Source organism: Palaemon carinicauda, chromosome 26 (genome assembly GCF_036898095.1).
Source record: "Palaemon carinicauda isolate YSFRI2023 chromosome 26, ASM3689809v2, whole genome shotgun sequence".
NCBI lineage: Eukaryota > Metazoa > Arthropoda > Malacostraca > Decapoda > Palaemonidae > Palaemon > Palaemon carinicauda.
The window spans coordinates 77,092,549-77,119,176 of NC_090750.1; the positions used below are offsets into that span (position 1 = coordinate 77,092,549).

The window sequence follows — 26,628 nt, forward strand, 5'->3', positions numbered from 1 at the left end:
CAATAGCATTTTACTTTTCAGTGGTAAGATTCACAGAAAGGGTTGAATTGTTTGAACCCATATAGCAGACCGCCATACATTCTTTTTGGGGAACAGACTCAACCAATCATCCCAAGCTTTCAGCAGGTAAAAGAAATCAACCAATCATCCCAAGCTTTCAGCAGGTAAAAGAAATCAAATAACGAACTTGAAATTTATTTGTTTATAAACAAGTCATAAAAACATTCTTCACTGAAGAAACATCTTGAACTTAATTTCACATAAATGTCTCCTAGAAGTTATATATACAGTATATCTATATGTATATATATGTTTATAGGAGTATGTCTAATGTATACAGTATATGCACATGTAATGATGATGTCCTGTATGTATAGAAACTTTCATACATAAAAAGAACTGGTGATTTGTGTCTTCAAGACAAGACTGCAAAGAAATATTAAAAAATCAACCTAAGGTAATTAATTAATTTAGAGAAGAGAAGAGAAGAGAAAAGAGAGAGAGAGAGAGAGAGAGAGAGAGAGAGAGAGAGAGAGAGAGAGAGAGAGAGAGAGAGAGAGAGAGAGAGAGAGAGAGAGAGAGAGAATATGTAGTCACAATGTAACAAAGAATCCTAACGCCTAGCTAAACAGTTCCATATTCAATTGCTAAATCATATTCTTCAATATCCATGTCAATCTTACTTGCCCAATTTTAAGAATATTACAAATATACACACTAAGCTCCACAACATGTCCTCAACTAGACAACACTCAGTAGAAAATCAATACCATTTATTAAATTCACTACTCATCTGAAGTCACAGCTCTTCACTTCACTTAGTTGTTTGCTACATTTTAGTAGTCCGTATTTCCACGGGGGTGATTACCATTAACTGCAAAAATGCTGATCCTTCACAAACAGCAACCATTTGCAGGCAGGTCAAATGATTTCCCAGCCACATTTAAGAAAAAGAATGAAACTTCTACAAGATTACATTCCAAAGTAAAAAATAATATTGCTACTATGACCTGGTACGACATAACACAGAAGTGTAATCTCGTCTAAGTTTCACGCTACTTCTTTGCCACTTAATATCTGGAATCTAACACCCATGCATAGATCAAGCATAAAATCCTGAAAAAAAGTAACTTTAAATATTACTTTGAACCTATGAAACAAAAGTTACCCCATGCAAAAGAAAAAATGGAAATAAAATTCAAATGGAAAAGGAGATTTTTGGACGCGCATTATTTTTTCCGAGGATGATTTTTTGTTCCTCACGTGTACGCTTTTCCTGTTCCCTTTTGATCCTCTGCCGTTCCTCATCCATTTTGCGCTGCTCTTCCACCATCTGTAGTTGTTGTTCCGCCTGTGAAATGATCTTCGAATTATTTTCCGAAAATTGCTTCCCTTTTCATGGTTAAATCTTTTACTACAAAAGATTTTCAACAATTTGCTATATCTTGCAATTAAAACACACCTCCACATATTTAAGCGATGCCAAAGCATACAAAATTATTTCCAAACATTAGTTCTATATCCACTTTATATGAAATTTGGGAAGACTTAAACACTGTCTTCCTTATATCCAGGATGACAAGGAGCTCTAAATCAATCTATGAATCCCTATATCCAAGCATAGTCAATAATGTGTCATCAGCTCCTGCAACATTGCCTATTTTTTCTCAACACCCAAGTGCCTCTTAGTCTAGATTTTATCAAACAGTAATCTAAACTCTTTACTCATTATACTGTATTGCTTTTCTTGGATAAGGTTTACAAATATGAACATTGAAAGCAATGTCAAATAAGTTTTAAAAAGTTGTTTACAAATATGAACATTGAAAGCAATGTCAAAAAAGTTTTAAAAAGTTGTTTGTGTTACAAATAAGAACATTGAAAGCAATGTCAAATAAGTTTTAAAAAGTTGTTTACAAATATGAACATTGAAAGCAATGTCAAAAAAGTTTTAAGAACTTGTTCATGAAATAAAAACAAACAATAGAAATAAAATGGATGAAACAAACTCACTTCTCAATACAAATTACGTATTGGAACTAACTAAAAACTATAGGATTTATCTTTTATCTCCTACCAGGTATAACAGCCCTTCATTCCCAGAGACAAGATTGAGCATAAAGATCTGGCATCTATTCCACTGTATCTTACCCCAAACTGGCATTTCATGAATATCATTCCTTAAACTAGAAATTTAAAATCAATCTATTAAAAGTGGGTAGGCAGGACGGAAGGTCCATGAATTTCGTGTAAGTCCAGCCCGACCTTTACATTCACAAACTTGAATATTAGTGGAAAAGGCAAGGAATTCCACAAATTATGCAATGCCAAACACAGAACTGGTTTTAATAGAAAAAGTAATCTAAACTTACTCTCCCCTGTTATGTATTAAGTCTGTTGTGCTGTATCTGATTTTATAGAACTCGATACTTACATTGCTTTTCAGTTAAAGAATATCTACTAATATAAGATGCGACTTAACAACCTTTTCCTCACACTAGCACCTAATTAATATCCAAAAAAAACCTCATACACAAATGAAGGAAATAATATAAGCTATGAATAACTGCTCATACTGTATTAATAAATCCAAATTTCCTCTAACTTACATTAAGCGGACTGTCTGCTATGTCTTGCATTTTTTGTTCCAATTTATCTAAAATACATAATTTTCATATATGTTTTAGACATACCTTATTTCCCGTGTCATACAATGCATTTTTTCCTGAAAAATGTCCCCAAAAATCACCCTGTGTCTTAACACTAAGATAAAGTTGTACTGTATAGGGGAGCTTGACAACCCTGAAACACCTCAGTAATGACATAAAAACTCACACGCAGCAGACATAAATATAAGCATACAATTATCATATGCAATAAATCTATTTTTTTATGTACTTTCTTTGCTTAGAAGACAAGAAATTTGTTCTTGTTTTGGTGGACAGCTGATGACTTGCCAAGCCATCTACATACAAATAAGCCTACTAATGGTATCAAAGCAGACGATGATAGGATGTATTATTGTTTTATGCAGTATTCATCCATTTTCTCATTCTGTTTATATTGTGTAATATAGCAATATTTTTGTAATAACTTTGTTGCATAAGTCCTGAAATTATACAAACGTGAAAAAACATCTCGCTGCAAGTTGCATGCAGTGACCAAGTTAGCTTTAAACCAAGTAGACCGAGTCACACAAACAATAGAAAATAATATATACCACCTTGTGAAATTTCTATAGAATTCGTTACTTGATCAATAATTAATTTTGTATGAAATGTGTACATGAGGAATTTTGGAAATATTACTTGAAGTTTACTTCTCTTACAAAATTTGGTCTGGAACATTAGGCAACACTGCTTCCATGTAAACAAACACTTGAAAACATTGTTACAATAGTAGCAACTACAACTGGTTTAGTTTTTTTTTATTATGAATATTAATAAAATTAGGATAATAGGTGTACAGCTAATTAATATTTACCCAACACATTTCATAATACACCCAAATTATGAAAATTTACTGTGCCAGAAGAAAAACCACACTAGAATTCACCAACTTCTACGATAAGTAGTAAAATCCTCGTTCTTTTTTTTACCTTTTCAAAAAACTACTTAGCTAAATATAGGATGAAATAATGCCTCACAGAATTCAACCGAATGCCACCTATTGGTTTCACCAGCAGAAGCAAATTGATATCCACAAACTACTTCAGCTGCAGCTATTGGTAGAGATTCTTAAGTTATCCCCATAACTAACCATAAAATGCACAATAAAATCCTTGTTTTTCAATCTTGGTTCAAAACCATTGTGAAAATGAATATTGGGTAAGAAACATCTAAATTTTCCTAATAGTTTTCCAAAATTACATAACTGCATGGAGTTTTGTAGCAATTTATTTTACCACCCTATGGTCAGTCAAAAAAAATATTTCATTATGATCAATTTGACCAATTATTAACTTTACCAAAGTTCATTCAGTTAAAGTGCAACACTAATCAAACTTACCAGTTTCATCTGAGCTATTTCAATCTTGCGCTTATTTTCTTCCATTATACGTTCCAAGGCTTCGCGTTGTTTACGTTCCTCCTCCTAGAAAACAGAAGGTAATGTCAACAAATTGTCAGGAGAAGCTTACGAGAATTAAATAAATGAATGAAAGCCACTTGCCAGATATCTGAACACTCCAGATGTCCATTTTTACCTTTATCATCAATAACCTACAGACTCAATAAAGTGCTTATAAAATATTTCTTTCAAGAAAGTGCTTAAATTAAATATTTCACTAATTCCCAGGTACAAAGTCACAATACAAGGAATGGCACGTGCTTGTATAATGTATAATAATTATATAGTAAAACCATGAATAGCAAAATACAATTCCATCAATACATTACAAGAAAAGAGACTGATCTTTTATCTTGGAATACCTGCTCGTCATGCAAGAGAATGCTGCATTATACTGTATATGCAGAAGATGAAACATAAAAGCTTACACTTGTACAGACAGGCCAGAGGAGTGAGCATGTCTGGCAAGTGGTCAAATAAATAAACAAGACTATCACACAACAAATACAGCTCATATGAAATATAACACTGGATACAAAGATAGGCAAAAGGGCAATCAATATATGACAATACAAATCTTATATCTAGTACTTAATTCAAATGTGAAACTTTCTAATAGCAAGCATGTTGATTGTAATAAATGACAGTGAAAAAGGACCAGATTGGGAGTTTTGGGGAGCTGCTGATAAAATACAACATACTTGCTTTGAGAACACTATGACACAAGACATAGGTTGAGTCTCCCTGCAAAGATGACTGTAACAATAACAGTACTTGTAAAATACTAAGCCATGAACAGACCATACTCTATATCAAAAGAATACAAAATTTTCTTTGCAAGAAGAATATAGACACAACTAAACCTATTAAAATGGCAAGCTTCCCAAATCTCATCTAACACAACCCTCATTAGGTTCTTATGTTAAAGCAAGTCTCCATAACTTAATACAGGAAAATCAAATATTTGTGTAGTATATGGAAACTTACCTGCTTAACAGATTTATGCTGCATCCATTATAAAAATCACTATACCTGTTATATAGTTACCATAAGGAAGCCGCCAAATCCACTCCTAGAACAGCTCGGGCCTAAAATCCACAGCTGACAATTCTTGGTTGAAATCCGCCAATAAAATGTCTATTCTGTTTAGTGATTGTTCACTAAAAATAGAGCCTTTTTTTTTTTTGCCACACTGTGCTATGTTTGTGTTTCAGGACAGGCAACAAATTCCCATTTCTCTATCATACACACACACATACACACTTCCACTCTCTCTTCCGCTCTATTAACCTCATCCAGACACCAGAAATAGGAAAGAAATACAAACTCAAGAGGAAATGTTCAAACAGTATAGGTACTGTTCTGCTGAGCAAACGAAAGACAGAAGAAAAAATATATAAACTGCATCATTGCACACAACGCTTGGCAAATGTCTGGGAGAACCGTGGGTCAATCTGCAACTCATGCTATAGCTTATGTTTCTGTAAGGCACATCTCTGGAATCTTTTTAAAGTGGTTCAAATTCACACTTCACTTTCAAAACACAAAAAGTTCAGCTGAAAGAGTTTGAGTTAGTTTTCATGCAAAATGGAATTTTATTCATCTAATATCCTCTTATATCTTTTTTTTTTACCTAACAATAAATTACAAATATACTGTATGTAGCAATTTATAAAAAAATTTACGTTATACATTCCATAAGTTCCTAATGTTATATAATTATAGTCACAATACTCTATTTACTGTATGCGAGATTAGCTTTTCAGTTACACTATGAAAGATACAATCAATTCTCAGTATTTTTCACCACATACCCAGCACTCTAGTAAGGAGGAGGTTATAACAAATAAACTGCCGCCAAAACGATCACTTCACCAAGCAACATTACCCATCAACCTAGACCTTATTTATGGCAATAAAAAAAAAAAAAAATAAATAAATAAATAAAATAAATTTCAGAGCCGATAAATACTGAAGTGCCTACCAGTTTGAAGAAAAGATGTTAGAATTATGACTTTATAAAAGTAATAATAAATAAACTTCATAATGGAGGCAAGATTCTATAACTCACAACTACAGTAATGTGTATAATTAACTCATGTGTTCATATGCAATGTACTGTATTATCTAACAATTAATCTATTATGACAGATATTTAAATCAAAAATAGTAAACATAAATAAGCAAAGCCACAAAATTTCAAAATCTCGACACACTTTTGGACTAGGTCACTTCATGAAATTACAATTCCAAATAGGTATACAACATTACGCAGTTTCCAAAAATTATATTTGTTATTATTGGGATTTAATCAAAAGGTAGGTGTTATTAAGAGTTAGAAAATTATCAGAATTATCTAAGTTTAGAATCCATAAAAGAATAACTACCGGTGATAAAAAAAAAAAAAAAAAAAAAAAAAAAACAATTACAGTAGTCCAGAAGTGTAAGAAAAGAATAAACAATTTTGACATACACAACTAAGTCAAGCATTCTTAAGCCCTGTCCACACGATCGAGCATGCCCGACGGGCAAACAGTGATACCAGGACACAATAGTTAGTAAGAATGAGGGTTAATGACGTCAGAAGCGGGAAAACCACAGACAGGGATCTGGCATCATACAGTATTGCCAGATCCCTGCCTTTAGTTTTCCCGCTTCTGACGTCATCAACTCTCATTTTCACTAACTATTGTGTCCTGGTATCACTGTTTGCCCGTCGGGCATGCTCGATAGTGTGGACAGGGCTTTAGCAAATTATAAGCCAAGCAAGGAATCAAGCCAACCATGTTCTAAAGACTTTCATTAAAAGAAACACGATGCTCACGCCTACAAACTTCCTTTTTTGCCATCAACTGTTCTAAAATTTTACACGCCCATCCAGGCATAGACTTGCTTCAACCATAACCCACATGGACGGAATTCACCTACTCAACTAAACTAATTACCATTGTGTCCGCACTTATACATAATTCGAGTCGCACATAAAAATCTTACTTCCACATGGTTGGGCCAAAAAGCTTTGTCCTTGTAAAAGGATTAAGATCTATTAGATTTTAACAAAGGAATAACATTGTAAAATCTTTATAACTGGAACGACTAAATTATTGAGGATACTGACATATTCTTAACCTTTACAATCCCACTGTTACACTAAAAAATTTGGCACTTAGGCCATAGGCCCCATTTTGGAGCATTTATCTTTAATCATCGCAATACAAACCCTTATAAAGATAGGACCTTTACAACTTTTATTATTGATAAAAATTTTCTTACTAATATTTTCCATATTTTCCTAATTCATGGGCTATTCTTTCTTTCAATGAAAAAAGCTTGGCCGTGATAAAAAAAAAAAAATTCTTAAAAAGATGTAAACAAACCGTTTGCTCCTCGATTAAGCTGTGGCGAAGGAATACCTGTTGGGTAAACAACGCCATACTCAATCCATCACCATCTTGAAACCTCGTTTGTTTGGGGCACAAGTATATTAGAGAAAAATCCGACCTACTGTAGTGTATGGGGAGGATGGGAACTTGCATAATTTGTGAGCCTTTACAATAAGATTCCACATGCAAGAAGATATAGTTAAATAGTGTCTCTCAACACTTTTCAAATTAAATTTTCTAACTATGCAGAAACTTCATATCCTTCATTAACCTCTTTGAAAGGGACAAATAAGAATGAGTAAATGTCTTTGAAATTCTTTAAGAAATTTTGAAACTTGCATTTTTTAAAGTATCATTTCAACTATGGCATGAGAAAGCCCCAAATATTCCATTCTCTCTAAAAGACTAATTTAAGAACTAAAACTAACGTTCTAAAATAAGAAGTGTGGGAATCAGGACTGGCTTCTTAAAATACAATAATGTTTTACCATTAATAACATCAACAGAACTTCTTGGTTTCAGCAAAGTGCTCTGGATTACTGCCGAGATCTAACCAATTCCCCACATAAATCTGCACCCAATTTCTTTCCCGCTTGGTTCCTTACTTGTGAATACTTCAGAACCCTTAATAAAACTGAAACATTTTCATATGAACTGATAAATATTTACTTGAAATACAAATCGAGGCATTTTCATGAATCTTGGTGAACTGGAATTGAAGGGCTACTCTTTTGCAAATATACGGTCAGTCAGGCGCATAGGGGACTTCTTAAACTTTCCTTGAACTGAAACTACTGTGTCCATGGAAAAAGTCTAAAGCTAGGAACATGAATATAGAAATATCTAGAACTGTTATCCAACTCCTCGTCCCTTTCGGCACGACAAAAAGTGTTTTTAAAACCTTGGAGGAACTAAAATCCTTTTACTGTTTCTTTCAATAACTAAACTTTTTCCTGCATAATATCCATGTCTGTATTGTGTTGGCAATGAAGAAAGGACTTTGGTGTCCTAGAGAGATGGAGGATTCATCTTGAAAGTCAGTCAGCGAAAATTCCTCGACACTAATATACCCTCGTCTCTAAGAGATACACTCCTAACTGTATGTAACCAAGCTAATGTGTCCCTTAGCATATAAAAATTAGAATAGCGCCAACGTTATCCCTGCGTGTCGTAAGAGGCGACTAAAAGGGACGGGACGGGGGGGCTGGGAACCCCCTCTCCTGTATCTACATCCTGTGAGACAGAAACAAAGAGGGTGGGCTGTGGCACCCTAGTAGTACCAGCTGAACTCGGTTGAGTCCCTGTTTAGGCTGGAGGAATGTAGAGAGTAGAGGTCCCCTTTTTTGTTTTGTTTCATTTGTTGATGTCGGCTACCCCCCAAAATTGGGGAAAGTGCCTTGGTATATGGATGGATGGATGTATTAGTTATCTTGTTAATTTTTATATTAGACAAAGACTTCAATCAAACCCATACTTTCCACAATAAACCTAATATTCTTCCACTTGCTTCACAGCTGAGGCAGGGAGGAACACCGTCCTGAGACGTAGTTAACTACATTTTGGCTAAGACTAGGTCCCTACTTATACTGCTAGGTGAAGGATATATACATCAAATCTATCCTCCTTTTATCACAATGTGTTGAACCCTAAGGTACCCTAATAATGTACCTACTTTGGCAAGTTAAATGAAAGATATATGGTAGACAATTCATAAAACTGTTTAGAAATGATCACTAAAATGTAGGATGCAAAATGCATCTTCGACTTGTGATATACACAATCCTGAAGTAAGTATATTACATCACTTGTTCCAGAAATTACCTGTTTAGACTCTTTCCACAAAATACTCATATAAAAAAAGATAGCCTATATCATCATCTTATTAGACAAAGAACAACCTTTAACTTCCAAGCACTAAAGCACATAGTGGACAATCTCATCATCAAAAATATTCCTTAACACCTGAAATTTTTTTACATCTGAATTCAGATTAGAATTTAAGTTTACTACAGAATTTTCTAGATAATGTTGTAGTATAATCCTTTTCCCTTACCAAAAACTCAATCTACAGAGATAAAATAATCCATTAAAACTGACACCCGACTGAAGATGTTTTTTCTTTGAATCAAATAAAAAAGGTAACCTTCTCCTGAAATCATATGTTTACAAACGAGATCCTGAATATTATCTTTAGATTGTACAAACTCTTCAACCGATATACTTCCTATCATTTCTTCTAACATTAGCCTAGTTCCACTCTGACTAGAATTGTATTCCTTTCTTTCAGCTACGTAGGTTCAACTATATTAATTCCTGATTACTTGCTCATTGCAGTTATTAGGGTTAGCCTAATTTGAGTTGAATTTCTTTATTTTGGCTTGGCAGTTGATTTTAAACAATTTTATTTATGTTAGGCAGAATAAAATTAAAAGCGCTACTTTAGTCTCGGCAGACTGCAATTACATTCTCTTCTGAAGGTTAGGCAGAAAAAATTCAATTTTCTTTAGGTTAAAAAAAAATGAAACTATTCCAATCTTTAGATTAACCAGACAGAAATTAAATTTACTTCTTTAGATTAGGCAGTTTTAAATTAAATTCCCTTCTTTAGGTTACATAGATTGAAATTACAGTATCCTTGGCTATTGCGGGTACCGTCTACACGATTACCCAGCCGTATCAGCGATGAGGATTTTCATTCGTGACAAAACAAACAGCTGTTTAACAGTAGCATCAGGCTCAACAGTTCCTCTATCTGAATCCTCCCACCATCCCCACATCTTTTCAAACTATTAAAAAACTAGCTCCAACTTTTCACTAAATAAGATTGAAAAATTCTTCTGAGTTTAATATAAACTGGCTTGTCCAAAATAGGAATCTGAACTGCACTGTGGTTGCCTGGTAAGACCCATACGAACGAAAGACAGTTGTAGCTGGACCCCAATAGTAGTGCTGCACAAGATTTAACACAGCCAGGCCCACTGAAGGAGGAATCTCCAGTATCCTTAAGCCTGATATGTGAGGAAGAAATTCCAACATTCTTTTACTATTACAGGTACTCTATTTACTATTTAGACCTAAGTAGAAAAATTAGAAGTAGAACCCGAAAATTTCCTAATAGATCTCCAGTGCGGTAATAATCTTACCACAATAATAGTATCTGGAATCTCCATAACCTGGCTATTAACTCTTTTACCCCCAAGGTAAGGTTAAATTTCGAGCACATTTTGCTATATATTTTTTTTAAATTGCTCTAACAGCCTTAATTTTTGTCATAGAGAGGTCAGGTTGGTCTCATTCTTTTGGAAAATGCCTGAAGTTTCTCATAAAGTTATCAAAAATATGCAAAAACATGTAAATAACGGTGTTTTGCAAGAACGTACCGGTACGTCCATTGAGGGCGAAAGGGTAGAGGTAATGACCTGGCCTTGCCTTCACTTGAATGGCAGATGTGAGTCCTGCCTTGACCCAAGAGTTTAAGCAGTTTATTGGGGAGGTTATTACTGTGGTTTGGGGTGACATTCTGATGCAGCATCTCTTCATAAAAAGCGGGAACTGAAACCAGTTAATGTCACAAGTAACCTAAACAAAACGACTACTGTTTCTATAAAAGATGGAAGAAATTCTGACAATACTATCATTTTTCCTTAGCCCATGTCTACTTCATTCATTCTCACATTCTCCCTAAAACATTTAATCCAATCATTTCAACATTTTGAATGTTTAGGCGACTTACCTAGGCTAAGTTAACAGATGCAGCCTAGGTTTTATTGCAGAAGAAGGGATTCTGATTTTCAAATAAGAACTTGAATGAAAAAACTCTGCCATTACACTTGGTTACTCAAATGAGTGTAAAAAGAACTTTCGATAAACTCATATCAAATGAGGAACTAATTTTACCAAAATTAACTTATCGACTTTAAATCTATACAGGTTCTCAAAATAGAAGTTGTATCTTTTTCTAGAATAAGTGAGAACAGATAAAAAGTTAATACTGTACTGTATCATTAGTCAATGTAAGAAATAAACCACTTAATAAGGCCACGGCTTCATTCAGATGGTACAGATTGAATACGATGTTGTTTACCTAACAAGCATTCCTGTGCACCGTCTTTAATATGAAAAATAAATGAATGATGTACTTTTATAAACATACTGTTACCAATAACTATAGTTATATAATAGCAGTAGTATTCTGAGGAACTGCAAATTCAGTTTAAAAACCATATCATTTAAGTCTATCCTAGCCTGCATGAATGCCCTGTTCTTAAGGACCAAAAATTATTGCTAATTTTAAAAAATTACAGCGGGGCTGCTTGTATCTCAACTTCGAAGGTAAAGTAATAGAATACCTTAAACTAAAACAAAATATGAAAAATTAGTTCGAATATAATTTCCAAAATTTTGTTTTCTATCTTTAGAAATTTCTTATAATTACTCTAAAAGGAATTAATTGCCACAAAAATTTTACCATCACAGATACTTAAACATTTACTGGATATCGATACCTTGCACTTTTTCGTGTTCTCTAGTCCCTTCCATCTAGAACTTATTCAACGTGCTCAAATATTACCCACACACTAAAAACAAATCTTTCAGGCAAGCATTGTTTGTCTAGAAATGCATCTCGGTAGTTGTTAAGTTCATGATGGACAAAACGTTCATAATGAAAAAATTAGTTAAAACATCCCAGCAAATAACCTAAACCTCCCAGAACATTTACATGAAAATAACAAGATAGTAAAAAAATTAAGTAATAATTCATGCTTATCTACTGTCTACTGTATTCCAAACATAAATAAAAAAAAAATCATTATAAGGGAAAAGGTAATATACGCATTCAAATCTTACAACTTATTAATATCATAATAATAATAATGCCAGTGATAGGAATTTCAATAAAAATTAAAATTTTTCCAATACAACAAAAAACTAAAGTGAAATCTGCCTACACAACCGATACCACTACATTCCATGGTGAAAATGACAAGTGATGATTCTATGTAAATAAACAACATACACAGAAATCTCTAGGCAGAGGGACACAGAAGTTTAAATACGAGCACAAATAAAGGGGATAAAAGAGGATTAAATACAGTGAATGCCTGTCCACTACACGAGGTTGGTTGCGAACTACTGAAGTTTACCCTGCAATACTATTTACTATATTGAGACTGTACAAGAAAGAAAAATACATGTTAGCAAATACTCCAAAATGTCCTATTAGTTGCAGAGCTATACCACCCATAAAATGAAGTACTGTAGCTGAAATAGTGAGAATTGACAGTATGTTTCAATGATATTAAGAGCCCCTTCCAACAAAAAAAAAAATCTATTGCACTAGGTATCTATATTTGGTTTTATAGTATTTTTTCTTATATTTCAATTAACTTTACTCTACTGAACGGAAATTCCCTCCCTTAGCTGGCTTATTATCTCCTTAACTCTTTCGATGATGGAAAACTTTAAATGGTCCTGGTTGTGCGTAGCAAGAGTGGCTTTTCCTCATGTTGGCCTAATCTCACACACATTAACCTGGACCAAAAGCTTTCAAACCCTCCCCAACCATACACCCACATTGGAGCTCGAGTAGGTAACATTTGGCGATGCCAATAGAAACTCCCCGCTGAAGCACATTTGAAGCTCTACCTCTCTCTTTTTCTGGTCCTCCTCCTGCTGACGTCGTTTCTCTTGTAGTTCCTCCAGCATCTGCTGTTCCATGAGGCTCTTAGCCTCCTCCACTCTCCTTAAAACTTCGGCTTCTATTTCTTCCCTTCTCTTTTCTAACTCTTCCTCTACCCGCCTGGCTACTAACTCTTCCAACCTTTTCGCTGCTACCTCCTCAACCATCTTTTGCTCTGCTTCCCTCTGTCTCCTGAAATGTGGGAACAAAGTTTGTCAAAACATTATTCTTATAGTTAAATTATTAAAAAAATGTATTCACAACCTTACCCTAAAATTGTGCATTATTCTTTTAAAGAAGAAAGTGATATGACAATCACTGGAGATTACAAGAATCATCACTATAGTTCTATCCTGGCAACAAGATGAACCAGCATAAGGATAGTCCCTACTTAGTCATGACTTTAATGTACAAGTTCATTACTTCAAAAGTAAAAAAGTAGTAACAGTCGACGACGACTTATAACCAAGATGCATCACAAGTCTATCCAATTTCTCTTCCTCTTGTTTTGTTAAAGTATTTATAGTTTATTTAGGAAATATTTTATTTTCCCTTGTTTCCTTTCCTCACTGGGCTATTTTCCCTGTTGGAGCCCCTGGGCTTATAGCATCCTGCTTTTCCAACTAGGGTTGTAGCTTAGCAATTAATAATAATAATAATATGTTAAACTTAAAAAGTGAAGTTTCCGTAGATTTATTATGCTGCTCCACGATTCGGTAATCATCTAAATCATATTTTAATAATAGTTTCTTACTGTATATCATTATCTAATTTTCTTGTTTCATATGAATAACAAAGAACTTTCTTAAAAGTAGTTTGTATTTTTCCAAATTATACAAACATGAGCCCTTTAAAATACAAAGGTTTTCATTGGCACAAGAATGTGGAATGGCCATTGAATAGTTAACAAGGTAGTTGGTAAGGACAGGTGGGTTGCAGTAGAAGTCCCCACACTCTTGTCCGAGAATAGCCACTTTTGTCTTTGTCCTTTGAATCAGATGGGTGGTTGAGGTAGGAAAAACTCAAAGGACTCAGGTTGGTATAGCTAAGAATAATAATAATTAGTTTTAAAACTTTCTACTTGTTCTATATGTGCATACTAATCTTTCATCCTTTAAAATAGGAATACTTGCTCAATGGTGGGATTAAGTCCTCTAAAACCAAATTGAAAGGTATTTTTTTCTCTACACATATCCTTCTGGTTTTGTAAGGGTGGGAAGAAGCAACACTAACAACCACCTTATAGCAATCATAAAGCTGTAGAAGTTGTTAGGGCTTTGGCCAGTAATAGCTTAAAACCTGGACATGGCAAACTTATCTTCCCTAAAAGGAGTTGGCACGGGCAAGAAACTGACCAATCCTCCCCATTGTCAGAAAGATGGCATTGTTTCATGGCAGACAGTCTGCAAGAAAGGAGCTCCATTGAGTAACCATTGAGCAGCATATGTCTGAAAAGTGTGCAAGTTGTGGCTGATGCATTCCCTCGAGGGGGGGGGGGGTAAAGATTTAGTCATTCTACCTATCCTTGACACAAATGTCATACACGTTACCTTGGAAAGGATGTATACCAAGTCCCTGAGAATGCTGCAAATCTAATGAACAGCCACCTCAGGACCATTCCAAGGGCCTGTGGGAAATGTCTAAAAGTTAAAGAGATGCTTAAGGGGATCGGCCGCCTAAAATACCGAAAAAATATGAAACATTCGATTTTCTGAAAAAAATTCTATGGTTTCGTAGAGCATTCAAGAATGTGTGCACGAAGTATTATGCTAAAATTCGCCTTACTTTTCTAGTTATGGCCTGAAATGTAACAATAACTTTATACTGTACACAGAAAACACCAGTAGCGCAAATTATTTAGTCTGGTATAGTTTTTGTGATATATGTTACAAAAACATCCTTTGAAATGAAATATATAATGTCAACAATATCCTAATTGGCACCTTTCTGGTTATAACTAGACAAGACAAAACACCCATCATGAGTCATGAGGCTCAGTTGCCTATAAATCCTCACGTAATAAGGTCGCATTTTTTCATGCTCGCTAGCCTTGACTGAACTCTCTTTTTTTTCTGCGGTGTTTTTAGTTTTTCACCATGCCTAAAAGGCGCAAGAGTTCACTTCATGCTTCTAGAATGCGGAAACGCCAATTTGATATAGCCATCGAAGAAGTAGAACAGAGAATTCAAGAAACTAATGCCATAGAGGGGAATGAAGCGACAACGAGAGAGAGAGAGGGGCCGCGCAGCAAATGGCGCACGCTAACATCACTGCTGGCCAGAGACCAACCACATCCACCCCTAATCGTCTCTCTATTCGTTCATCACTGCTAAAGGGCAAAGATATTTTAGAAGAAGAATGCAGTGGATCGGAGGCTGATATTATCAACGATAGTGAAAATAAAATGATAATAATTAGTGAAGCAAGACTTGAAAAATTACTTGAATCACAAATACCGAATTGTAGATGCAAAGTAATTCCGAGAATCCATTTGGCAAGGGATGGATTTGAGACACTAATAAAAAAGATATGTCCTAAATGCAGAGGGAAAATTATTTCAGAACCTGCAAAATGCCCACCGATTTCTACAGAAGGAAGGAAGGCTCCAATTTACAAAACAAAATTTATAATATGTCTTAGGCACAAAGATAATCAATTGATTAATATTTCTATTCATAATACTTTTGCATTAAAGCAATAGACATTAAAAATAAGATTTGAAATACAGTTAATACTAAAAAAAAAAAAAAAAAAAAAAAACATAAAATTAATGGTAACAGTCTTTTACTTTATTTTTATGTACCTAAAACTTTGAAGGCCCGTTTCTCAAAACATAAGTTTTTCACCTTCAAAATGTATCTCCTCCCTTAGTATTGGACCAATCTTAATGTAATTTCATATATAATATGGGGAAACATGGTAGATTAAAAAAAAAGCCGGGGATTTTTGATATTTTGAGTTTCTGATTTTTGGCATTTTTTTTCCTGTAATTATTCCGGGAAAATTTCATAAAAAAAAAAAATTCATATCTTGAAAAATAATTGAAAAATAAAAAATCCCCGGCTTTAAATCGAAGGTCCATATGTGTTTTATACATGGTTCAAATCTCATCCCTTAAAACCAAAAATCAAAGGAGGAGATGCATTTTGAAAATGGCCATTTTTGGCCGAAAAAAGCTCTGGCGTCACAAAACCTAAGGTCACTGAACAAAAAAAAATTCCCCAAAAGTTCCACACAATATCCTTTAACAAACCCCCTATATATCAACAACCTGTCGTTAAAAAAGTCGGAAACCGGCAGATCCCCTTAAGTGTTCCAACATCTTCAGACCTAACATCAGCTCCAAGAACACTCTGACAGGTAATCTGGAAGGCTACTGACAGGTTTAGGCTAGGCTAGTTCTTACTTGAGCTGGCAGAGGTATAAGTCACATCTGCAAACAAGCAGCCTAACCAAAACACATGGAACAGTGAGTGGAAACTTCCTCCTCGTTCATGCAAGGGTTAATGAGAAGGCTACGATACTTTTATGTCAAGACAAGTCCTCTCCAAGTATCACAGCAGTGCTCTAACGTGACACAAGGCATTTTGGGGAAGTATCCCTTAGATGACCTCCTAAGCTCAGCAGTTAACGTGCATCAGTGCCTTGAGGGCAAGGAACATCTTACACCTGACCATAGTACAGAGATAGGCAAGACTGCTCATAGCTCCCTACAAGCATGGACTGATACCACAAGGAGGAAGGGTCCTAAAGGAAGCCCCTATGATGCCCTCTTAAGGTTAGAAGGAAGTGTGTGTGCCTGTACCCTCAGGAAAATTACTCTACTGAGATGATTCTTTGGCAGAGGCTGGATAGGAAGTCTGTGTTCTGCTGAAAAGTACTCTGGCTGTAGAGGTTAACATGACTTAGGGGAACACCAGAGGCATGCCGTAGAGGGGACCTGGGAAGTAGACGAAAAGATTTCACACTATCTGGGTAGTGCAGGTATTTAAAGCCCGAAGGGACCATTACCTGCTGATGATATGTCAGAAGTATCTGCCATACTGGGTTTAAGGTTAGGAGGACAGAGTTCACTCGGAGGAGGAGGGTGGCTTTTGGGTCAGCGTACATCCTATCCTTACCGGGACTACTATGCTGAAGATTGGTGGGATCACTCACTGCAACCAGTACCACAGCAGTAGCTGTGAGGCTCATAAAGGAATCTATCAGTGGGCAAGCTCCATTACTCCTTCCCAACAGAGGGGAGCAGAAAAGGGCAAGGACTCGCCTATTCACTGCAGGAACCAGGGAAGGTATGCAAAATGTCTCCCCTTCACCTGGCATCATGTGTCAAGTTGGGTCCCACCACGACAGTTCACCTGTATCCAAGGAAAAATCATCATATCAGGCTCATAGCCATTTGACTAACTCCAAAGGTACAGTGTCCTTCCAGCTCCCTCACATTCCCATAGATGGAACCTAGTCGATAGTTATGGAACAGATTTTGATGGCAGAGGGAAGGAAAGTGCTAGGCAAGGCATTCCCCTACTGAAAACAGGAGACATATCCTCTGCCACACCCCCCATCCCCTTCTTTCTCATCATAACACCCCTCCTGGACTGAGCCTGGGAGTGGCAAGAATGGGTGAAACAAGGTCCAACCTCTTCAGAGGAAGAAACTGCACGGACCTACCTCAAACTTGATCAAGATGGCAAGGTCGCATTATCCCTCGAAAGACCAGAGCCTTGAGGAATAACACAGGCAACAATCGTCCCTTGTCACAAGGGAAACAGAGAACACTCATACACACTGCACTACACAAGGAATAATGTTGGTACAAGGTGTACCCAACAGATAAATATTTTCCTTATAAGTGCATAATCGTCTTCATTGTAAGAACGAGAATAACACTCTAAAGGGGAAGGGCGGTCTGCTTACAGTCACCCCCTTCACAAAGGTACATAATACATGGGGGTTTCAAACAAAAGTATCCTTATGGGAACAAAAACACAATTCTGAGGATAGGAATTTATTTACATACACACCTGATGTTCGTATCGCTTCTCTCTCGAAGCTATTTAAGTGTCGACGCCTACCGGAGAGTAAAAATTACCCAATTTCTCTGCTTGCAAGTGAGTACTATATAGAATTAAATTCTGTTTCCGCTACAAAAAAAAAAAAAAAACCTGATATTGCTAACTGATATCCTCTATTAGAGGCAGGAGTAGTGAGGGAAAGAAACTATCTAGATTAATAAATTTAATACACACTCGAGACTCTTAAAGGTAACCAGTCATAACCCCAGGTAACTCGTAATCATTTGAGTTAACAAACTACATTCCAAATCTATTTCCACAATCAACTTTTTACTGTAATAATAAATTCTTATAGAGTAAAACGATTCAAACCTTGAAATTTCTCATTAATAAAAGCTAAAACTGTGGACTATGTTTGATCAAATAAATTAACAGCATTATTTATACCACATCTCAAACATAATTTGAATTGCGAAGCAAAACATAATCCGAGCACAGAACAGACAAGAAAACTGAACGCAGAAGAAACTACGACACATCATCGACTAGATAGTTGCCATCGACTACCAGAAGAGGGGAGATAGTCAAGAGAACAGCACGACTGTACGTCTGTACCTAGTGTGACCAAAGACTAAAGTGGCTATTTTGTGATAGGTGGGAAGGGGGGGGCTTCCCCCTCACTACCCCTGTATCATCATCTATTTGCTCCTTGTTAACAAATCAATTGCCATTCCAGTGCCAATAAAGACATACCCCTATCTAAAGGGATGAGAGGGTTTGTATACGTAAAAGAATAACATCACAAATTTTAAGTAATTTGTATTTTTCCTAACAATACTTACAGACTCCATGGAACCTGCAAAACGGGAGGCTCTGAATGAGTTGCTGGGGTCAGGTAGCCGCGCCCTTAAATTCCTGACCTTTCAGTCTTTGGCTCTCTCCGCAAACTGGATTCTCCGGAGAAGAGACGCCCTAGTCAAGAACCTTCCCATTAAGATTCCTGACAGGGAAGCTAAAGCCTTGAAGACCTGCTCCGTCTGGGGGGAGCAGCTTATTCCGACGAAGAAGGCGGAAGAGGTCGTGGAGAAGATGGCCAAAAAGAGGGAGCTACCTACCCTGAAGCCACAGGCGGCACGCCGCCCCATCTTCAGGAGGCCAGTGACAGAAGCACCCAAGGCCGCGCGTACCACACCAACTCAAGGAAGGAGGGAACCCTCGTCAGGACAGTGGTCTTCCTCTGTGGTTCCCCCCCGAAGAGGTTCATCTTCTAACCCCCCAACGTATAGGTCTTCTTTCTACTCCTCCAGGAGGGGGAGAACAGGCCGTTCTTCCCGTAGGAGATAAGATGGGAGGCCCCCCTCCCCTGCCCAAGCCTCAGGTAGGGGGATGCCTCAGACTCACTTGGCAAGCATGGAAGCTCCACGGAGCAGATCCGTGGACAGTTACAGTACTAAAGGAGGGCTACAGGATCCCCTTCATGGAAGAGACACCCCCCCTAGTTCCAGCAACGCAGGCAGACTGGTTGGTGCCCAAGGACCTGGCGAAGAGGGCAGCGTTGGACGAAGAAGTCAAGACGTTGTTGCAGAAGGGAGCTTTAGAAACAGTGACATTCCCGGGTCCGGGGTTCTACAGCCGCCTGTTCCTAGTGGAAAAAGCGACAGGAGGGTGGAGACCTGTAATAGACCTGTCAGCCCTCAACAGGTTTCTCAGGAAAGTGACCTTCAAAATGGACACTCCAAGAACGGTCATGGCGTCCTTGAGAGAGGGCGACTTTATGATTTCTAACGTAAAAGAATAACCTCAGGATTAGAAAGTTTTGCACTTCCTAACCCTTAATCTAGATATCTTCCTTATCATTCGTGGTCATTTTCACGAAATCGTATTTCCTTGATTATGGGCATTTAAATTTCCAATAATAATCACTTGATTTCCTGTGACATAATATCATCCAGTACAAACTACAGCATCTGTCATAGTCACTGGATGTTCAACTACTTACTTACAGTATCCTATGATACTGTTGAACACAGTGAATGACTTTCCCTATCCCAAGGCTGTCCATTGCATTGACTATTTTTTTCTTTTATCGTATTCACAAGTCCATTGCAAAGACTTGGATCTGTGCAACAACAGCAATTTGGATTAGGATTTGATATACTAAACTGTACATTAATTGATAGGTACACAATAAACAAATTAAGTTTCCATAACAACCATTATTACCAATGCTATAAATAAAGGTGCAAACCTATTTGGAAAAGCAGAATACTAAAAGCCCGAGGACGCCATTAACAGCATCAAACCTACTAGTGACAAAAACAGCTTCTTAACCCTTTTACCCCCCAAAAGGATGTACTGGTACATTTCACAAAACTCATCCCTTTACCCCCATGGACGTACCGTTACGTCTTTGCAAAAAACTGCCATTTTTTTTTTTGCCTATTTTTGATAATTTTTTGAGAAACCTGAGGCATTTTCCAAGGGAATGAGACCAATCTGACCTCTCTATGATGAAAATTAAGGCTGTTAGAGCAATTTAAAAAAAATATACTGCAGAATGTGCTTGAAAAAAAAAAAAAAAATAACCCCTGGGGGTTAAGGGTTGGAAATTTCCAAATAGCCTGGGGGTAAAAGGGTTAACACATACTGGCACTCCCATCGATTCAAAATAATTTTTTTTATTTTATTTATACAGTAAAGGTAAATAGCTTGTATTTTTATTAACAAAATGATTCATTGTCCATGAATGTTTACATTAAAGAATAAATTTTTTTGGAAATCATTTACTACACCAAAACAACATTACGAAAAGATAAGTTGCATAAACTGTATGAAAAATTATTTTACAAATAGGATAAAAAATTTAGTTACTAAAGAAAATATGATTGTTCACAAACCTAACTCTTTCCAGTTCTGCTAATCTGTCTACTTCATCAATTTTCTTCTCTCTTGTCCTTGGGTCTTCATCACTACTAGTAGAAGAGGATGATGACCTTGAAAGCTTTCGGCTGTAAGAAAAATATACAGCTTATAATTTTTTGAAATGACACGATTGGAAACAAAATTGTACATAATCTGGCATCAAAAGTGTAAACATTTATTTCAATAATTAAAAGCTGTACTGTATCTGAAAAGAAAATTAATAAATAATTGCCAGAATTTACATTCATGAAGAATAAAGGTTTACGGCATAACTGATACAGGTACAGTACAATGGTATACTGTACTCCTTTAACCCTCTGAGAATTTGATGACACACTTTGGAATTATCTGTTCATGTAACCATAAGTGCTGTACAAAAAATCCATTTAGCTTTATAATGCACTTTTCAGTTTCTTTCTATTTTTATTCCTTAGTTAGTTAACCTACGAAATGTCTACATAAATAGCTTGGCACATGGTGTCATTTCTCCCTGGTCAAGTCCCGAGCCTAACAGTGATTTTGTCATAGCTGGGATCACCAGAGGATTAATAGGAGTACTGTACTGTATGACTCCAGCAAAGGCTGTAAAGGCCGTTGAAACTTAACAAGGTCGTAGTTATCTAATGACAGGTGGCGGGAAAGCCATGCCCACCTGCCACTCTAGGGCTTTAGGGGGTGGTTGAAAAGGGAAGTGCAACTTAAAGGACTAAGGGTTTTTAGTTAAGTAAAATATAAATCACTTATCAAAAGGTGATTTGTTCCTACACAAATACTGTACAAACCATAATCCTTTAATTGGAGACTTATCATAAGGGGGGGAGAGGAACTCTATGAATCAAATTACTAGCTGGTTTAACTTTCTCTGGAAATGTCAGAGCACCTGCTCCTATATAGGAGCAAAGGTGATGACTCATGATAACCTTCAAGTGGTACGAGTAAAGAGATGACACCCCCCCTGAGAGAAATAGTAATCGGTCATAGGAGAACCTATATACAGGTAATTTTATAGGATATGTTGTCCGAATGTATACTAATTATGAAATGGGTATGCATAAATTCTATCCTTCCTCCCTGTCGTCTGGAAGGATGGGACACACTTCCAAACAGATCTTGTCTGAATAGAAAATTTACCCAGTTATGAAGTTACCTGCATTTCAAGTCCTGGTCCTGTTCGTAGCAGCAAAGAAAGAAGGGTAGAAGGCTAGTTATTCTACCTTTCAATCTAGGCTTACATCGAAACCATTATTATTATAACTTGCTATGCTACAACCCTAGTTGGAAAAGCAGGATGCTAAAAGCCGAGGGGCCGCAACAGGGAAAAAAGGCCAAGTAAGAAAAGGAAATAAGGAAAAGTAAAATATTTCAAAAACTAACATTAAAATATATATTTCCTATACAAACTATAAAAACTTTACCAAAACAAGAGGAAGAGAAATAAGATAGAATAGAGTGCCCGAGTGTGCCCTCAAGCAAGAGAACTCTAACCCAAGGCAGTGGAAGACCATGGTAGGCTATATAGGCTATGACACTACCCAAGACCAGAGAATGAAGGTTTGATATTGGAGTGTCCTTCTCCTAAAAGTGTGGCTTACCATAGCTAAAGTGTCTCTTCTACCCTTACCAAATGGAAAATGGCCCCTGAAGAATTACAGAGGATAACCCCTTGGGTGAAGAATTGTTTGGTAATCTCAGTGTTGTCAGGTGTATGAGACAGAGGAGAATCTGTAAAAAATAGGCCAGACTATTCGGTGTATGTGTAGGCAAATGGAAAATGAACCATAACCAAAGAGAAGGATCCAAAGTAGTGTAGTACTGTCTGGCCAGTCAAAGGACCCAGTAACTCTCTAGCGGTAGTATCTCAACGGATGGTTGGTGCCCTGGCCACCATACGACCTGGACGAGATGCGACTTGTCTCATGAGAAAGCTAAGCTAGTTAGATAATCTGTCGCGCAAACATCAAAGGACAAAGGGTACTTGGGGGTTGTACTCCCTCGGGTAGTAGGAGGGAAGGAAACCTGCTTTAGCAGACTCACGTCTCAATACAGTACTTAAACCACTTAACGGTTGTTACTGGGTGCTAAAGAGGATTCAATATCCCTCATTTCATAAGCCCTTGCAGAGTTGGATTTCCAACTCCTCTGCTGATAGGTATACAGGTAAGTAATGATTTCACAAAGTTAGAGAGAACAGAGTTCTTGGATACCTTTCTTTTTAACCTGACAGTGCTAAATAAGTATTCAAATCTCAGGCTTGAAGTGTCGAGTTCTCTTGAAGGACAGTGATGCCTGTCATTCTGATGCTCTCTGGATGCCTCATGAGAAGCGATAGAGGAGGATTCGTACTTGGTATCATGGGCAGAAGGGTATTGCCCACAAACTAAGGAACACGCTAATAAGACCTCCTTCCAACACTCATGAAGACTAGTGACATGCAAATTGTCGAAAGCATGCCAACTCACTTCGACGATGCTAAGCGAATTATTTTCTAATATATTCTGAATCCAAATAAATGTTGCATAGTTTAAACTACTGTCAAGTTATGAAAAAAAGAATAATAAGCATACTAGCAGTCAAAATACATACAAAATGTTAAATGTCATCTTGAAATGTCAATGTTAGAAACAGATCTCATTAATTATTCATAAATGTGATTTCTGGAATTGTAACAGTTAATGCTAAAAGTACTAGGCACATTGGGGTGTATGTATGAAAGCGGCCACCTGTATGAATTATTATGTCTACCTTAGAGTATAGCAGTGTAAGGGGGGTGGGGGGCATAGGGGCCGTCAGTCCACCCTCCCCCCCTTGGGTAAGTAGGTAAGGACATGTTTTGTGAGTTAGGTTAAGGGGGAAAGTTTAGGTTAGTTGACGTCCATCTTTAATGAACGTGTGAGGAACTGGCCTCTCATATACAAAGGCTCTGGCACATTCATCTCAAAGTTATATTTGAGTAAATAAACTAAGTGTGAATAAAATATTTACCTTTTGTTATAAAACAAAGAATATGCAGTTTGAAATATGTACTGGTGAGCATGACAAAATTAAAGTATATCTTTGCAGGGGAAGGTAGGATCTTAAACAAAAAATATCAATAAGAAAAACTGTGTACCCAAATTATATATAAAAATTAAAGACAAGCAAGTTATATCACACACAAATGAAAATATGCTACAGAAAATATTCAAGTAGGCATTATGTATTAATACCAAATGCTTCCTTTTAATAGAAATTTATTAAATTGTTAACAGATTATTCAAGTTCAGATAAGGCCATTGGCACCGCTACGTAATAAAAAAAAAGCTGTCCTTCACAGCAGAAACAAAAGATTATACAGTACTGTAGTTATCAGCATCTCAAATTAGAAAAAAAACTAAAGTCTCAGGATAAATACATAACGAAGCATGTCTGTCTTAGTTAATGATTACTACCAGTTAAATGAATGAATACTAACGCAGCTTTGGAAGGTCGGTCTTTGGACCTCTCTCTGTCGCGTTCGCGATGTCTACGTCTCTCTCGATCTCTGGATCTGGACCGTCTCTTGTGTGAGCGCTTTGACTTGTGGCGCTTCGGTGTTCTGCTGCGCGATCTTGATCTGCCCATCCCAGTGGCAGCGATATTCCTACGAAATTAAGACGGCACCACTATAAAATACACTGTAAGTCCTATTAGCAAACCAAGCACCTGAACGCCATTTGCAACCTCTTCCTAAACAATACTCGATTTTGATCTTCGATTCGGCGGACTTCTAAAACCTAATAGCATATTTATTTTCGAATAAAAACACAGTTTTTTAAAATAAAATTATTAATTTTTATTATAAAATTCTCAATTCTCCTTGTTCTAGAATAATCAACACCCTTGAAACACAATTCATATATGAAAAATTACTGGAACAAACCAAACGGGCGTTTCCTTTAAAGATCACTAGCACATAGAGAGTAAGGTGTGACTTCTGTTTGGAATTGTTTATTTTATAGTTAGGCTTTCCATCTGATTTTCTTTTTTTTTATTTTAACGTCAAACTCTTTAAAGGTGTAAAGTAGATTAACTAATTATTCTAAGTGCACATTTAGATAAGTAAACACTTTCATATAAGACAATAATAAAATGTGCTACAATAATCTAAAGGTCATTTTCAACGACCGGTCAAATTATTAATTGCTGTAATAGAGGCCGTGTTGTACTGTACATAAGGTAAAGCAATCTAAGATTAATTATTAAAAGTTATTAGAATATTAGTATTTAAGTATAAATATCCAGTTTGTCGTTTTGGAAGTAAATGCTTTACTATATTCATGTTCCTGTTAAAATGTGAGAACAAAAATGTTTTCATATTTCGTATTTAAACAATAAAAACATATAATCTCTAAAGAAACACGTAGTGTAACACTTGCTATAGGGAAAGGGGGTTAGATGGAATCTTGATAATTATGCTAAATGGTGCTCAATCTACTCTTAATAATGACAGTGGTGATACTCGTAAAATATTATGTTTAATTCGTATACATAAATTCATATAGATAATTAAAAAATAATGAAGATACATATTACTCTTATGTTGTAATTTGCAATAACAGTTTGATTAATTTGGTGTCTTATTGTGTATATACTCCACACAACGAGAAATGGACGATATGGGAAAGCGCTTGGTTGTAAACGGATTCCCCGTTGAAAGCTTAAAGGCCACTCATGAATGGCAGAGGCAAAGGACAGTGATATTGCCCTATTAAGTAGGACAATGCCCTAGAATTGGTCATATGTACATATGATCAGTGCCCACGTCCCCTCTCCATCCAGGCAAGGATTAGAGAGGGCCAGGCAATGGCTGCTGATGACTCAGAAGATAGATCTATAGGCTCCCCCAAACCCCCAATCCTTAGCTCACAAGGATGGTGAGGTTACAACGATCAAAGGAACTACTAGTTTGAGCAAGACTCGAACCCCAGTCTGGCGATCACCGGCCTGCTCTCCAACCCCTCACCATTACAAACACACACACACACACACACACACACACTCTCTCTCTCTCTCTCTCTCTCTCTCTCTCTCATTACCTTTTCCAAGAGCGAGCAGCATCTGGCATGGGAGGACCCCCACTCAATGCCACGTTTAGAATGGAGGGAAACCTATATACAGAAAACGTGCATTAAATTTTACCACAATGTGGTGTGGACCAAAATTTGAAAGAATTTTGGATACAATTTCGGAAATACACCAATCTATATAGAAACAGAGTAAAGAAAAAAAGAACAGAGACAGAAGGTGAGAGGGTGGAGCAGGGTTGGAGAAAGGTGATCTGTGGAGATGCTGCACCAATGGAGGAATCCATTTGAAAAAAGGTACCCTCTGCTATCGTCCATTTCTCGATGCATTGAGTACAGTATAGTGATTTCAAGTATACATAGATGTTCACTAACCGCATTTAAAGGCATGCTATGTTAAGTGCATATGATATCTGAACTGGTCGAGGAGAGCTATTGTACTATTATAAAATTATAGGTGAGAGGCTGGTAATGGGACTCGTATTTATTGATTTATTTAATTTGAAAGGTTTTTATCA

General features: G+C 36.5%; 1 protein-coding gene across 1 annotated transcript; it reads right to left on the reverse strand.

Moving 5' to 3' along the window:
* Positions 1 to 500: 500 nt before the first annotated feature.
* LOC137619601 (UPF0430 protein CG31712-like) lies at positions 501 to 24,790 on the reverse strand. Its single transcript, XM_068349783.1, has 5 exons — positions 24,520 to 24,790; positions 21,044 to 21,154; positions 13,098 to 13,323; positions 4,009 to 4,092; positions 501 to 1,351 (listed from the first exon to the last, which is right to left on the reverse strand). Exons 1-5 carry the CDS (start codon positions 24,666 to 24,668, stop codon positions 1,199 to 1,201), a joined length of 723 nt encoding a protein of 240 aa, XP_068205884.1. The 5' UTR covers positions 24,669 to 24,790; the 3' UTR covers positions 501 to 1,198.
* Positions 24,791 to 26,628: the final 1,838 nt, after the last annotated feature.